General features: G+C 40.4%; 2 protein-coding genes across 2 annotated transcripts in view; both read left to right on the forward strand.

Moving 5' to 3' along the window:
• Positions 1-17,919, forward strand: part of LOC145435071 (microfibril-associated glycoprotein 4-like) — a 489,059-nt gene that overhangs the window by 203,785 nt on the left and 267,355 nt on the right. The gene's annotated exons all lie outside the window — the stretch shown is intronic.
• Positions 8,020-17,919, forward strand: part of LOC145434899 (atlastin-3-like) — a 31,986-nt gene continuing 22,086 nt past the window's right edge. The window contains exons 1-5 of the mRNA XM_080312132.1: positions 8,020-8,760; positions 9,882-10,084; positions 12,133-12,264; positions 13,183-13,338; positions 16,676-16,738. Coding sequence (XP_080168258.1) covers positions 8,613-8,760; positions 9,882-10,084; positions 12,133-12,264; positions 13,183-13,338; positions 16,676-16,738 — 702 coding nt within the window. The 5' untranslated portion in view covers positions 8,020-8,612. The remainder of the gene's footprint in view (positions 8,761-9,881; positions 10,085-12,132; positions 12,265-13,182; positions 13,339-16,675; positions 16,739-17,919) is intronic.

The following is a 17,919-nucleotide window of genomic DNA, read 5'->3' on the forward strand; positions in this document are numbered from 1 at the left end:
AGTGATCATATTATGTAGAATGGGAACGTTCATTTCCAGAATAGGGATATATGATCATATCGAAGACTGTCCCATACCAATCGACAGCAAAAAGCACGTTTAACTACCACCATTACAAAAAAGCCATATTTGAAATGTGTAGGTTGATGGCGTTGTAAGGGTTCAAGTGGAATTTTTCGTACGGCATGGTTTTCATATTATTAAAGCCGCCTTCTCCAGTTACACTATGGCTACACCAATGGTTCTAGCTAGACCTTTAATAACCTAGCAAACCCTTACACTAACCTGCAAACCGATTTGCTGGACACCAGTTCAATCTAGGTTAACATAATTGTACTTGTCTTAGAAATACAATTGAATAGTATATTCATATTGAAATGAACCCGAATATTATCAGCTGACACTCGTCAGGGGTAATCGTATATCGTCAACAGCTTGTGGAGAATTGGAAAGAACACAGTATATCAACAATCGTATCACAAAATACGACGACACCAGCATGAAATGAGATCGCAAAGTCGGTATGGGTACACTAGGGCTCTTCAAAAATTACTTTTTTTCTCAAATCGTACTGGCTACTTGATAAAATTGTCAGGTTACCTAATTTAAGCCTACACACAAAATTTGGCTCAATTCCAGCAAGTAACCGCTTTGCTACAGGAGAAGAAAGTTTCTAATTATTATATAAAAATAAATAATAAAAAATTTGAAAATTTTCTGTTCACCCCATGAAAGTGTTAGGCTGTCTATAAAAACGATCCTCACCAAATTTGGTTCAATTCCAACCAGTGGATGCGGAGTTATTGCCGTCGAAAAATTTGGATTCGAATAAAATAGTATTTACGGTGAGCACAACTATAATAAATAAACAAAGACTCGGTCACCGTAAATACTATTTTATTCAAATCCAAATTTTTCGACGGCAATATCTCCGCTTCCACTGGTTGGAATTGAACCAAATTTGGTGAGCATCGTTTCTATAGACAGCCTAAGACTTTCATGGGGTGAACAGAAAATTTTCAAATTTTTTATTGTTTGTTTTTATATAATAAATATAAACTTTCTTCTCCTGTAGCAAAGCGGTTACTGGCTGGAATTGAACCAAATTATGTGTGTAGACTTAAATTAGGTAACCTAACAATTTTATCAAGTAGCCAGTACGATTTGAGAAACAAAGTCATTTTTGAAGAGCCCTAGGGTACACGAACACCTTTTATAGACAAAGCTTGGGCTGATGTATTTTGATAGTATTAGAAAATAGTCATCAGAAATGGAGAAAGTCAAATATGAACATTTGAGTCAATTGTCAAACTAGAAAAAAACGGGAAAAAATCGACAATCAAATACGATAAGGTACTAAAAAGTCTCCGTCAAAAGACGAAATCAGTTTCTATAGTGCATTATCTTCCATGGTCTCGACTCAAGATATCTATACTAACTATACATAGCAAATCTATGATAATGTTGGGACATAACACGCAAACAGGTAGGTACTAAGGTACTAAGCTACCTTGATAGTTAGATTAGCCTGACTAGTACGAACTGACAATTTCCCACAATATTCAATATTCATGTACGTGACGAACCGATATCGCTGCTGATCACCAGACGCCGGCCGCCGCACTGGCCACGCGCTTTTATACCGCTTTTGAAGTGTCGTATCGCATCGCATGCCGACGTCGAATTGGCGACCGGATACTAACACGCCTTCACCACGCCCATCAACGACGCATGAAGCAGATTTCTACAAACTAAATACTCTTAGTAAGCATTTTGAAATGCTGAAATTGATTTCAGGTTAAACATATTTTTGTTGTTGTTCAAAAGTCTATAGGCTCATTTCTGCAACTTATGTTGTATTTTTTTTTATAAGCTATAGCTGCCATTATTTTGTCGGAAAGCATGACACACTCAAACTTAAAGTAAGAATCAGTGGCGAGATCAAATCACTACCTTCGACTCACAAGTTATCTCGACTGATGGCAAACTTTGACTCGAGTCAAGTCAATAAGTCACTGGATTTTTGGAGGAGACTCGAGTCAAGTCGAGTCAAGTCAAGTTACGAGTCAAGTCGCAAGTCAAGTTATGTTTTCGAAGTACGAGGAATGATTACGTCATTGCATAAGCCATTTATTTTAAATCGAGGACGGAATATAGAATTAAATATACACGCAAAAAGGCGTGTTGTATAGCTCAAGCATGCGTAGAATTGCTAAAATTACACCGTCCGTCAATAATTATACGCCAAAATAGAAAATAGAATACGAAACCTCAGATAGTTGAAACGAATTGCTATGATGCACACCCATGCAATTACATATTCCATGGAATACAATTTAAACCTGCGCCAATGGTTGACGAGTGATATGAACTATACCAGTGGTCGGGAACCTATGGCTCCCGAGCCATATATGGCTCTTTTGGGTATAAGATATGGCTCTTTGCCAAATATTTATTTTTGTACTGAATTGATCAATATCGCTGCGACTTGTTAGTCAACTTTCATCACGGCCAAAATAACTATTCTCGTGGTAGTATAAACATGTCTTTGAGAGGTAATGACAATGCCGTCTTCCGGTTTAGGGGCTCGGAACCCCTCTCTTCAAAATCATCAAATTTAAGTTACTGTCACGCCAACCGCCAATATCACTCGCAAATTCCATGCGCTGGTATTGTTTGTAATATACTGGAGCCGAATCTCGACACCTGTTAATTGGCACGCTAATGATTAGTTCTCTGATTGTGCCGTTTATTTAGTTGCTTGGCATAACGACTACTCGTGCTGTTAAGAGGTCTCTTCTGTAATAAACGTTTATCGTGTGGCGACATCGTTTCGTGGTGCAACAGGTAGTACAGGCTCTGTATCCTGGCGTGGTGGCAGCGATGGGATTCGAACCCACGCCCTCGAAATGACTACTGACTGGAACCTCCTGGCGATGTACCCGAATCGAAATAATGAATTGTGCGATACGTTGACTCGAAGAGCACAGCAGGCGCCGCCCATTTCAAAACCCAGTTTTCAAATACAAATTTTCTTCCTGATCTACAGCGCGAAATGAGCCTACCATTCCTACGCACAAATATTTCTGATAATGACCGTGCCGATGGTCTCCTAGGTAATAGCTTCACTAATTATAAGTCATTATATGTACCCGCCATTGCAAAGCGAAAACAATATTCTATAATCCATTTCTTAGCGTTACCGAACGAATTGGACAAAACCTTCATTTCGCGATGATGATAATTCGACATATTACAGTGGCAGTTTCGCTATCATCAGGCTACTGTTTCATTCAACAAATTGACAACTGGTGGCCTTTACCGCGTTTTCGCATTATGATGCAACAGATAACGCCACTTGATTTAAAACTCGGGACACCTCGACTAACCATCGGGCGAAACCTTTCCAGCTTGATGAGTCGCGATTAGCAGTACAGTATTTAATCACACGATTAGCAATATTCCGGATTTGCTAACTTTATTATCTCCACCTGAGATGCGTCCCAATTAGCAATTTTTAATGACATGATTAGCATTCTCCCAGATCAGCTGACTTTATTATCTCCGCCCCTAGATTTTTGGAATCAGTGTGACAGTCACATTCGCTTAATATCAGTTATAATAAATTCTAAGCTACTTATACAAGGAATTGCCTTATCCTTTGTGGAGGCTTGGCCCGTCTGCGTCTTTCCCCTCGTTTCGAGCTTTATATTCGAACAATAAATACCAGCTTTTACTGAGAAAATGTGGCGCGCACGAGGAATCCCATGTAGTGAGTTAGAATTAGTGCTACCATGACGTCACGAATTTCCAATTGTGACGTAACAGTTGATTGACATGTATGGCTCTTTGGGAGTTGAGATGGAAAAAGTAGGGCCAATATGGCTCTTCGGGCAAAAAATGTTCCCGACCACTGAATTATACAATCGAATTCAATTCAAATCATACAAGAGGTTTTGGTTACGGTGAGCTTTGGGCGTCCATGACCATTGACCACTAACCAGTCTATAGAACAGAGATCGATACTTTGTTATTATATTGCTTTCCTATGAGTTAACGAAAACGTACGCTGCCAACTCCAATCACACCATTGTTTTGCGGTCAATTTATTTGTGATAAAACAAAAAGGAGATCCAGTAAAACGTAAAAAATACATTGAATGAATGAAATTGGTCGCTCTCACAGGTCTCACAGGTCGCTTTCACTGGTCAGCGTATTGAGAACAATCCGAACACATTTAAGATACAGCGATTTTTATCGACACCGATTACTGGATGACTTGAAATTGACTCGTTAATTTTGCTCCGAGTCACGAGTCTAACCACATTTTTCAACCGCCGTGTCAAGTCAAGACAAGTCAATTTTGCAAAGTGACTCGAGTCAAGTCAAGTCATACGAAAAACGTGACTCGAATCTGACTCGAGTGAAGTCATGACGCGAGTCATTCCAACACTGGTAGAATGCGCTTGAAAGAAAAACGCGCGAAGCCCCCAGAATATTTTGGAGTTGGAAGAAATCCTGCCAATAATATTCCACATTATGTTAATTTATAAAATAATATGCGCAATTAAATGACGTATAATTACACACTGCATCTCGTAGCCCTACGTTGGTGCTTCGTACCCTCAAAGGGTTCGTGAACCCTGTTTGAGAACCGCTGTTCCATATAAAAAATTGATAGAGCTACTAGCCGATCATCATTAATGATGGAGTTAAGAGAGTAAATCCACGTACTTCCGTGTTACAGATGGACGCCAGCAAGCGTGCTTTATCAACCAGCTTGGTTCTGTTTTAGCACACTGGTTTAATATGTACTTCAGCCGCGTGGCGAGATAGCGCAGGGGTAAAATTCACGGCTGCGACATCAATGGGATACGGGTTTGAGTCCGACCGAGGTCGACTTCAGAATTCTTACATAAGTGTTGGATGTTTATCTAGGCTCCTCCTCGTCCGCGTACGTGGTGTATTACAAAAAGCCATGTCGGCAGATACAAAATCAAAAATGCAGAAAGTCGGTCTGGTGTAAATGACCGTTGTAGTCAACAAAAACCATTAATACCTGAAACAAACGATGTACTTCAGCCAAAATTCTCAGATTTTCAAAGCCATTGGAAAACCTTCCCAGCAATGTCATATTTACGTAACGCTGATGATAGTTAGTCGCGCGGATAGTCGTAGTCTGGCGAGCCAATTTGTTACGGCGTACTGCAGGCGTCGGCCACCCTCGTGGAGATGATTCATTATGGCACGCCAAATGATTTGACGAAAACGGCATATTATAACCATATGTTTGTAGCAAAACATATGTTTTCAAAATGGAGAAAGGTAAACTACTAAACATATTTGATGAATCGACATGAAACCGAGTCTTTTGGGACAGATTTGAGTTATCTTGAACTTTTTTTTCGAGCTCCTTGCGATTTACCGTGACCTAATTTCTTGATTTTGGGAAATTCACAAAAATATATATTTACTGCATCGTATACATCCGTTTGCTTTAGTCTAGGAGCGTGCGCTGCTGTGCAGTGTGCAGCCTGTCGGACCCGAATATTTCATACGAACCAGCATTTTGGCGCTCGCCATGTTCACGCTAGGAGACACGTTTCGGGAAACATGCGACTCCGTGCGCTGTGTGCTTTACCAAAATAATTAGCGGCGATAAATCGTTGAAATATAATAACCGCCGCATGTTGGCCAAAACGTTCGACATTGATATGTACATTGTACAATGTACATTGTACAATGTACATTGTACATTGTCCAGTCGCCGAAATGACCTGTGCGCCCGCAGCTTGAGCCGCACGTGTCAAATGAGAGCCACAGATGAAAATACTGAGTGCCGTGTCGAGATGCGAATTTGGAATTGTGTTCGTCGCACGAAAGGATTTATTGTTTTAGTTCCGTCTGATACGTGTAAGCGATTCCAATATATATTCGTCAGATTATATATTTCCATCCAAACAAGATACACAATGCGATGTAATGAATGCCGAGGATGCCGAACGACCAGTTGCGGTTGCAGTAGCGCGGTCTCCTAAACTGGCATCCACACCGCCCTAGTGCCCGATTTCACAGTTGCTTTTTCGATGTACGTCTGCCGCCGCTCTTTCTTGCTATTTCTATTCCTTGTGAGTGCGCTCTTTCATCGGGTCTTTATCTGAGCTTTTTTTTGTCGCAGTAAGAAAAGCGACGCGGGAAAGAGAAGCCCAGAATAACCTCCGATGCGGAATCGAGCCCATGGCCCAATGCCGCCTGGGCGGTAGGCGCTTATCGTCACCACTACGATATCTCCCCCGTTTCTGGCGGCAACGAATGGGGAGGGGGCTATCTGGAGCAACTACAACCATTAGCGCTATACCGCGATCTTCGGTGCTGTGCAGACAAATCTAGTGACAGACCAACTTAATTGTGATATCAAACCGACTTGCATGGCACATTTTTTTTATCATCAGGCCATCTCATCATAGCATCTTTGATGGAGCTCTCACTAAGGCTACCGGCTATGGTACCGAGCACGGTAGATTTGGAAACGATCGCGGTAACCACAAAATATCGATCATTAGGCGACTAAATTCAAATGAAGCACATATTACGTACATCGGGCGGTATAAGTCTAGCGCAGTAGCGAGCACATTTTATACCGTTCGCGACCAATACCGTAAGAATCACTGACGTAGCCAATGCCGTTGCCAGCTAGAGATAGGTGGTTGGTGTGATTCCTGGCTTGAAATGCTAAATATGACAAAATAAAAAAACGGTTGGCACGCCAGATGATATATTGGCACGCTGCAGACAAAAGGTTGCCGGCCCCTGACGTACTGTGTGCACTGTACACTTGTACAGCCTCATTTTGCCGCCCCCTCGCAGCCTGCCGCCTCTGGCGCAGAGCCAGAACCGCCAAGTGGCTGCTACGGCTCTGCGTGGAGGAGAGTGTTCGATTTCAATTCCATATTTCCGGATTGAATTGATATCTGGCGCAACTAGCGTTGCAAACGTCCTAAATAAGCACGTATTGACAGGATTTCATTCTGTCGAGATAATGTCGTAACGATTGTGCAAATATTTATTTGTACATACTTGAGCGACTCCAGTCTTAGCAACTTGGCGGGTCTATACAGAATGACATTGCAACGGCAAGTGTAAACTGGTACGAGGTATAATTTAGAAGTACGAGCAAGTAATATTGCTATAAACTGTTGCAAATCAAGTTGAGTACTAAATCCAGGCCCAGGAGAGATATATAAGCTGAGGAACTATCTGATTTTGCGTCTGCGGCGAGAAATGGCGAATGTTTGTCATTCCATGAGGCAGTAGCAGAAGTCAGGTGGTACTGGCATTGGTAAATAGCATTCAATTATGACGATTGGAAAGCATTCTTCATTGATCATAGGTTTAAAACCTATTTATATTTTATGTATCCGCAATTCGCTCTTTCGATCACATGGTTATTAGTTATGCATCTTATTCTAGCTAGGCGATTACTTGGTAAAATAGTAATTACACATCAGGGTTCTAGGCTAACAATGGCGACGAATGGAGTTTTCGCGTATAAAAAGCGAGTAATCTGTCAGAATCACTGCGAAGTCATTCTTAAACAGTGCAAATTGCACAATGCATAGTCGACCCATTTCGTATTACAACCTGCTCTTCGATTGCGTCAACTATGATCGCTTTTGCCAGACTACATTACCTCTGTATTGATAAAAGCAGTCATCGCTGTAGGCCGCGGGCATTCTGATTTTGATAATCATCTCGCTAATGCAGCTTGCTAGACCGACATCCCGTCTTCCAGCGTCTAGTAGCAGAATAAGCAAGTTACAATCTGCAACCATTATTTGGAACCCTTGTTACGATTTTTAGGTTGGTAGGCATTTCATCTGTATCCGTCCTATCGATTTCGGTCTCCCAATAATCCACCAGTCGCTGGCGTACAAAACCTCAGCCGGTTCCAAGTGCGAATAAAGGGGGTTATAGTGTGACAAGAAGGGTACCCTTCACAAAACTCCCGCCAAATCATTTTGAGGATGACTATGCACTGTGCAGTGGGCAGAGTGTGCACTGTGCGCAATGTGTACTGATTCGCTGTGGTAAATGACACCCCACATAGGGGAGAAAGCGAGAGATTTTCTGATGTTGTTGCTGGTGTCTGTGGTATTTATGGTGTTTGTCGGTTACAATGGGCAATGGACATTTACACCAGGCCGATATTCTCTGTTTTGATTCGGTAGCTGCTGACTTACAGCCACGCCAACTTGGAGGCTATTATAGGGTACCGCTTACGCGCTGATGAGATGGCGAGGAGGACCCTATATAAGCCTCCAACACTTAGGTAGGAATTCTGGAATTGACCTCTGGCTGACTCGAACCCGATGACCATTGGTGTTGCAGCTGTGGAATACATCACTGCGCTACCTCGCCACCGATTTTCTGATGCAATAGGTTTCGTTAAGCCGGATATCCTTGACAGAAAAAAAGGCCAGCAAACTGATTTGTGTACCATTATACGCGTCTTAGTATGGGCATGGGCATTTATTTCACACACGTAGCCTATATCCTCTCTTGATCACAGATGGTAACCTAACGGTAGATTACATTTCGCTATATTTTTAATCATGACTACGAATCTGGATAACATATACGTCGACATGAGACCGACAAATAATGGGAAATTCGTTCCTGCGAGCTCGTTACCTTATGATCTTGCTGGAGATATCGATTTTGACTGGATAAAGCGGCAAATGTCGTCGGAAGACGAACAAGGTAGTTCACTGATTCATATTATTGCGACAAACATCATGATGTCGAGTTTTAATAGCATAGGACTGTTTGTAATTCATATACAAATTGGGCTTTCATGAGTTATGTCAGAGTTTCTAAAACTTAACCAATTGGTGTCGTCTGCATTCAACTAAGGGATATTAAGGAACACCGATCTGCCTTTGGAAATCAAGGCGAGCGTGGCTTCACTGTAATTTCTCGCACAGACTGACTTGCTTATTATGTGATGACTAATTTCGTTTATCTTCATTAGATTCAACGATTATTCAATAGAATAATTCTGATTGATGCCGATAGAAGGAGTACCTTTCCAGTTTGAAAATATTTCATTAAATTATACTGTTACGTGTCTGTTCGGTTGCTTTCCGTGCATTGTATAACTTGATTCTCGTGCCTTCTTTGTTATGACTACAGTATAACCTAGTTACCGGCACAGCTGACGACTACCAGCGTTTTGTAACATTATATTTTATATTAGAAGATGCCTAATCGATCGTAATTTGAATATATATTTATAAGCTTGATATTGTGTCACTAAATCTTTACTCGTGTCTGGGGTCTTAGAGTTGAATATCTTATCCCGCAATCAATATAGTTCTGAAAGCGTTATTTAAGTTTAGTACCGGCACTCCGTCAGTCATCTATTAAAGCTTCATTAAGTAAACAAATTCTTGGAATATAACTATACATTCAGTGTGCAGCGGCTGATATGAGACGGTGTGCGCCTATTTTCGTTAACAGCAACCGACCCACGGAGTCAGTCGTTTCCATTGTAAGTTATGGTTAGGCTAAATATTGTTAAAAATATGTTGAGTTACTGACACTTCTCTGCTTTACTTTTCATTCAGTGTGCATGCCTCTTCTCTACTTCACCTAGGTCAATGGGGATGTCTGATCTCAAAGACTACTCCAAGTCGTTTCGACACCTTCCTATCCTTTCATTGTGTCGCAGTTTTGTGGTGTTTTGAAATGATGAAAATATTATATGAACTGATACTGATACTATGATTGATTGGAATTAATCTATGTCAATTGCTCAAACCCACTCTTGAATGAAGCTGTCAAAAATTTTGCAATATATTCGAACCGCGCGTACATTGCAGAAGACAAGTTGGTGCCGATAATAAACACCGTGTCCACACCGAGCGGAAACACAATTGAACTCGACGAAGATGCCCTGAAGAGAATCTTTTTACGGCCGGAAGTAGCGAAGTGTCCTGTAATGTTGCTGTCGGTATCGGGGGCTTTTCGCAAGGGAAAGTCGTTCCTGCTGAATTTCTTCTTACGATACTTACGGAAAAAAGGAGTGAGTGTATCGAATTTATCGAATCGCTTAGCAATACGGGTGCAGCATATCAGGTCACGATGGGTTGTCATGAAAGTGCTGAATTTCAGCCCGTTTATTCCAGAAGGGACTGGGAGTCACTGACGGAAAAAATGATACCGGGAATTTGGCATTGTCGCGTAATCGCAATAATATGTTACGATATACCGTAATGAATTTCATTTGCTGGATAAGTTGAACCGTCAAATTTATTTGGCTACTCCGCGAATAAATTATAGTATTGATAATGTAGGGTTACCATACGTCCTCTTTTAAAAGGATTTGTCCTCTTTTTTGACTTTTTTGAAAGTGTCCTCGGAGGACGCCCTTTTGTCCTCTTTTTTGAGATTTTGTCGTCTTTTTTGAAAATTTAGGTCATATTTAAAGCAAAATGCGAGTGATATGCCGTAAATTAGCACAGAAGTGACGCTCCGGCTAGGCGAAAAGTTGACCTTTATTTTTTTAGTCAACCAGCTAGCAATGTGGAGAGAAAGACGGTATTTTGAGCTCTGAGCGGAAAGTTGACCTTTTTTTAGTCAAGCACCTAGCAATGTGGAGAGAAAGACGGTATTTTGAGCTCTGAGTGGAAAGTTGACCTTTTTTATTTTAGTCAACCGATCACAAAGTGGGCAAAATTCACCGCTTTTTGTGAATTCTCCGGTTTTGCAAGTCTCAAATTTCTGAAAAAGTGTCCTCCTTTTAGATTTCCAAAATATGGTAAGCCTAGATAATGACATTTACGGATCTTCAATTCTAGAAACACTTTCATTCGCAAACAACCGAATTGGCAAAAGACATACGATGATTGGTAATTTGAATATAGTGTCATATATTATTGAATATTGCAGGGGTTCACAGACTGTAGGAACGACCCCCATGGGGAGCGTGAATGCCTCTGAAGGAGGGAGCGAAGCTGAAAAATATTTTCACGCCCTGCGCGATTTATCTCTAATTCATAGTTATTGATATGTGTATAAGTCCGAATTTCATATTTGAAAATTCCCTCTTCAGCATTCATAACCTTCCATGCCTTCAAACATTCCCTGGGGATTACCAGCATTCTGGTTGCATTTTGAGATATGCGATAAGGGTGGGGGGCGCGATATTTTCCACTATCATAAAGGGGAGCGTGTCTAAAAAAGTTTGAGAACCACTGCGATAAGGCATAGGTGCCATACATACCGTCCGCGGGCCTCATGCGGCTCGAACGCCGTTTTGTGCGGCCCGCCAAAGCCTCAAGAAAATATGATTCGTGCTAAAAATGTAATTTCTGTAGCTACTTGGCAATACTTGTTCTTTGTATATTTACCAATGACAAGTTTTAGTCTCACCATCATGTTAATGCCTGATCTCAAGGCACGCGTATTTTCAAAGTTTTCGGTTGGTGAACATCACAGAAATTCAAAACTGAAATAACTCAATTCGGATCATGGGTGCGATTTGAAATTGGAAACTCCAGCAATTTTATTACTTTTGTTACTGTATTCGAGACTCCGATTCGCGCGTGTGTTAGGTATAGATTTGGGTAGAAGTATTTTATATTAATATTGACTATATATTGTCGAAGGGTAGGCTATATTAAAGGCAGCATGGTTATGATGCTGTCAACATTGTCTGTCCTGGAGTTAAACCATAAGTAGAATCATCAAATCTTTGAACAGATTGTTCCTCGCAGATTCAAATTTACATACACTTTTGAGGAACGGCACAGTCGCCATTCATCATAAATTTTACCAAATTGAGTATTGAGGATGACCACTGACCAGCTCTTGACAAAGTTTCTGACGTGCGTACGTGATCATTACATCATTGTTTGATTTGTTTTAAATGTATATAACATATTATACATAGATATCATCTCCATAATTCCTCGGTCCCTATATAATTATATAAAATTATCGCGCTATAGCTACTAATCCCAATTTGATATAGTGCGAATGAGCTCAGATGTTTAATGCGGCCCGCGAGCTGCTTTATAGCGTCCCTGTGTACTCGATGGGACACATAAACGGTGGAATTTTTCATTACAGTACGAAAATCCAAGCTGGCTGGGGGATTCGGATTTAATCGATGGATTTCAATGGAAGGGAGGTAAAAATCCTATGACCCATGGGATTCTGATATACAACGAGCCTTTCATGGTCAAGGTTGGAAGAGAAGATGTAAGTTTGTGGCATGGGTGAAATAGCATATATTAATGTACACGATGCCTAGCGACGACTTTGGCCACATAATGCCACAATGATGAAGTACATAATGACCGGACCGGACAATGTATTCGGCGTCTGAGTATATGGCTACGACGATATTGAGCAGAGTGTAAAACGGGTTTCTGTACTTGCACCAGATATTACCGCAACATGTTATTCTGCAATAGCCAACCCCCCAGTCGCACGGAGTTGTTTTTTTATGATACAATAAATATATGAAATCAAGATTGACCTCGTCAGCCTGCTGGGTTTTTATCATCAGACAACGATGTAGATTTCATTGATTGGTTGAATAAGCATCATTCGCTGACTACCTACATGTAGAGTATTTCGCTCTTGATGTTGTGTGATTGCGAGTCAAGCTCACGGCAGAGAGTCACTAAATATTCACAAATGGAAAGCTGAATATTGCGAGCAAACTTTTGTAACAAAGCAACTTTTGAGATTGTCAACGCGCATGCTCGTTTAGTGTTGATTTTTTTATGTTGCCAGCGTCATGCATAGAGTGGGCCGCAGTTGATATGCAATAAATTTCAACCAAAGATGTTATAATGAAGTGAAAACTGTTATATATGAAAAAGGTTCACAGTGCGTAACCTACCAACGTTCGTTTGTGAACGTGAACCTCTAAATTTATGAGGTTCACACACAAAACGGGAACGTGAACCTCACGTTCACACCCTCCCTAGTGTTAACCGGGCAAAAACAAATATAAATTAGAGTGTTTGAATAATAATTCGCCCACAGTATGCTTGGTATGCCTGTGCTTGATTCCGTTGTCACGCATTTCGACAGCCTTATACTTACAAAGTTTTTAATTCGGTATTACTTCGGTTAACACTTCCGTTACGTGAGCGTATATACTTTCAGGTTGCTGTATTACTGATGGACACGCAAGGGTTATTCGACAACAACTCTGATAAGAAGCTATGTACCCAAATATTTGCGTTTAGTACCCTGCTGAGCTCCGTTCAGGTCTTTAACTTATCACAACAGATTCAGGAAAACGATTTGGAATATTTACAGGTATTATAGGTCGTATTGCAATGATGTGATGATGCTTACTCTGAATCGAAGCAAACAGGAAACCTTAAATATGATATTTATAGACTCAACGGTCACCATGTCCCTTTGACAAATAAAAAGATACTTTATTTACCATGTTGGCTTCGAGTTAAATATAATATGACGCCCCACTGCCTCATTTCGGAAATCGTGATTTTTCTAGTGGTGTCCTGTCACAGAAACTGTCCAATTATGTTCGTTGTTGATTGAGATCATGTTGTGCTTTGGGTTTCGTAGCCTATGTTCTATTCGATTTACTGGATTAGCTACTGAGCCAGGAATGGTTTCTCCATTTGAGTCATTACGCACAATTATAACGATACTGGTGTGATAAAGTAAACATTTATAAGTGAATACTTTTACCTGAGTGATTTGATTACGAATCTATTAATAAGGCGTGGAGTCGATTATATTCGGGTATCATTAAGCACGTCGTCATAACCGTATGGACGATTGGTAAAGTTTCTCATACGGATATTTTATGCGGCCGCAAAGAAAATGATGACAGTTACACACCACAGCGAAGATGATTAGGTATTTTTGACTTTATGTATTTCGCTGAGCTTGATGTCAATACTGTAGCTCAATCACTATACTCACGGAAATTCCACTAAAAATTTTTCAGTGGCGAAATAGCGCTGTGATGAAACCCACAGCTGCAACGCCAATGTTGTAGGAGGTTACTCTAGGCTCCTACTCGCCACCTCATCCGTGTAAGCGGTGTCATATTAAAGCCTAGAAGTGTGCCGCGCTGCAAGTCGGCAAATACGGGATAGAAAATAAGAAATATAGGCCTGGTGTAAAAGACCAATTGACCATAGTAGTCGACTAACACCATGAATACCACAAACAACCGCGTTACCATGTTCCGTATGTCGTGCATGCTCCGATACGACCAAACAGCGATTCCTATAAGCTTCAGAGTGGAAATAACGAATCGCGACTAGAATAATGTTATTGTTGATGAAATAACTCGTTTTAAGGGTCGTATAAATTCGGTACTCGAAGAAATCGTTTCTCAATCCTGGACTGATGGAATCATTAATATACGGTTACCGTATTTTGGGATCCTTAAAGGAGTAGACTTTTTACAAATCATAAAAGTTAGACTACTTTACTAGAAAACTGCTGATTCCCGTCCTACACCCGGAAGACCCGCTCGAATATCCACATTACAGATTTCGCGTCATTATGGAGCTTTTAGTTGTTCCTGTACAGTGGCCTGTCTGTCAAAGCTATGAAGGAGGACGAATTCCCAAAAAGGAGGACATTTTCGATTTCCGGAAAAGGCAGGACAAATCCTCCTAAAGGAGAACGCTATATTATTACAAATGATACTAGATTCGAATTGCAGTTCTCGAACAGTTGTGCCCAGCTCTAACAGGGAATTGTTCACGTTAGTTTTCGTTTTAAATAATCAGCTCATGCTCTATGCGTGATATTAGTTCCACTTTACGTGTTTACTTCGTAAACATGACACGACACTTGCATCAGATTTCATATATGCTCACTAAGTGAGCATATATCTATTGAGTATTGAGATAATTCCGTCTACGGATAAAAACATATCAAGTACCCTCACTGATTTGTACAATGATATCGTTCAATTGATTTATGTTGTGTCGAGATTTACAGTGCGTGCGACCCTTCGGCAACCCTCGCGTTCCCGCTTTTGTTGACTAAACGCGTGATACATTGTAAGTAAATTGTAAACATGGCGATGATAAAACTGTTGCACGGATCCACACAGGAATATCGCAGTCGCAAGGAATGTAGAGTTCTGCGTCTCCCATCATAAAATTTAGCACGCTTCAGTTACAGATCTTTAGTATTACCGCAAACAACATCTTTACATTGCAAATAGGTAGTTCAAATTCTCAAGAATTAAACGGCATCCTTACACCCATGACGACCTGTGGTAACACCACGGGTATAGTTGTCCAATCTCGCGCTAGCTGGGATTTACCAATGATCTCCTCGCAGGCACGGATGTATATAACTTTTGCAGATAATATTCATGGGCCATACTAAACACAAAGTATGACTGCATATGATTGAAAATACACCCACTGTGTAGAAATGTGATTTACTAGCTCCGGACTTCGATCGTCAATTATATTGATTGCAATAACAACGTTTCTAAAGAACTGCAATGACTTCGACACGTCTAATCTTGGAGCAGAATATAGATGCCCCGAGACCCCTCGACCTATTTCTCATTATCACCATGCTCGTTGATATTTTAACTATACTTGATAACCGTACTACTCGAATACGAACAAAATATAAAGAAATGTATTCATTGCGAGTTATACTGGGCTTTATGGGGGCCCGATTTTTGACAACAATAAAATGTTCATTTGTTCAATATTTTTTACGAATCATACTAGTGGCTGTGGTTGCAGCGCTGGCCTTCGTGAGCAAAAGGATAAGGCGTCGGACTTGTCATCACTACATTAAGGATTCAAGTCACTTCGGGGTCTTATTGTTTTGTACGCAGATGGCGCAAAGTGTTGCCATTACATGGCTGCATTCACGAATGTTTTTCGCCGTACATCGCAGAATGCTGTTACGACGCAGCTTGTATCTAGGGCTGGGCACAATGATTTGAGTACTCGAATCTGAATCCAGTATTAATTTTAATGATTCGATTCGAGTAGTAAAATACGATTTTCTCGAGTGCTGAAATTATACTCTCCTCGCCACTGAAAGCTAATTTATCGACGAGAATTACAGTTTCAATACTAATTTTCACTGTTGAAACCTTGGAGCTTTGATTAGCCGTATCGTAGCATACGAAACATATAGTACAAACCTACGAACGTTACTAGAAATAACACATTTCCGAAGTCATAATCATCCCACAACATTGTCATCAAGTGCAATGAAATCGGCATGGTCGAAAAAATACCAAGTATCTTTAATGTGATGGATAACAGGAATTATAGTCTTTGTGGTCGTATAAAAGGTACATATTTGAAATTCGACATATTACATTATGTTGTGACGTCATAATGGGTGCTACTGGATTACTCGCCTCGCCGCGAAGCATTTCACGTGATTCAGAATCGAATCACTCAAGTACTCGATTTTGTCCAGCCCTACTTGTATCGGTGCTTGACTCTAGTGTGAGTCTTCTTCAATAAATATACGCGAAAATTCACATTGGACACTCGCCAATGTGACATTGCTATGTTAATGGCACATATCTCTTCGAGTGCCCTGATAGATATAAAATCACATATAATTACCAATGTCAATGAACCACGATGATTTAACATTTCTGTATACTTTATAGTGCTTTACGGAGTATGCCAAAGCCAGCCAAGCAAAGAAAATAGCAGACGATCCGATTTTCCAAGTAAGATTTATCTTCAATATTCGGTGACTGTACTTTTTAGCTACTAAATTATCATTCTACAAACTATATTTCATTTATGAGTAACGTGTATATAGCAGGGTTGTAATGACTCGAGTCATGACTCGACTCGAGTCAGACTCGAGTCACGAATTTTTGGTGACTCGACTTGACTCGAGTCATTTTCTTGAAAAGGGAAAATGACTCGACTCGACTCGAGTCAATATTTGGATTGACTCGACTTGTACTCGAGTCATTACGCATGACTCGACCCAAGTCATTGACTCGGCATATTTTATATGACTTGAAGATGAAGAAATTTGCGAATCGTACCGGCTAGATCAACGCTATGACGAATTCTGTCGATAACGCTATTTGTCGCCACTGCTTTCATTGCAGTCGTCTGATATGCCGCCGTAAAAACAACAGACAATGTCACATATAGTAGCAATGCATTGTACACAATCATCCTGTGATGAAGAGGTAATGAATCCTCCGCAATCAAAGTACTCGAGACTTTTTAATTATATACAAGCAAACAATCGAAGCAAAGTTCAATTAGAGGCAATGATATACATCAGATGGTCAAGTATACTTGGAAGAGACTGATAAGCTCATGAGTAGATTTGAAGGCGATGATTCTTTGCATTATTGGGCGACCAGAAATAATGAGTATCCAATACTCTTCAGTGTGGTTCAAAAATGCTTGTCAATTCCTGTATCTAGTGCACCAGTGGAACGTGTTTCAGTAGATGTGGATTTATTCTAAGGCCATGCCGCTATAACATATATGAGGATCTCCACTCCACCTAAGTATTTTTGAATTGTAACTCATCATTGATTTGATCTGCTGTCAGTGAAAACACACAATACACTCCACTCCGTCCATTTGACGATTTGTTAGGTATGTGCATTGTGCACGTGAGATGAATGGATAATGTTGTGTGATGTTTGTACAATAGGGTTGTTCAAAATTAACTTCAAAATTAACTGGGTGGCTACTTGGTAAAATTGTTATGTTGCATAAAAAACACACTGAATCTGGCCTAAGTTTAAAAAGTAGAATCAATGATATGAAAGGAGAAAATTTTATATTTGAAAATAAAGGGAGTGTTTTTGTTGAGAAATTATTTCATATAATATAATTAGATGCTAGTAGTAAGCCGACTATTTTTCATATCCAA

This window comes from Botryllus schlosseri, chromosome 1, assembly GCF_051294905.1.
Source record: "Botryllus schlosseri isolate E-star chromosome 1, Bs_hap1, whole genome shotgun sequence".
Classification (NCBI taxonomy): Eukaryota; Metazoa; Chordata; class Ascidiacea; order Stolidobranchia; family Styelidae; genus Botryllus; species Botryllus schlosseri.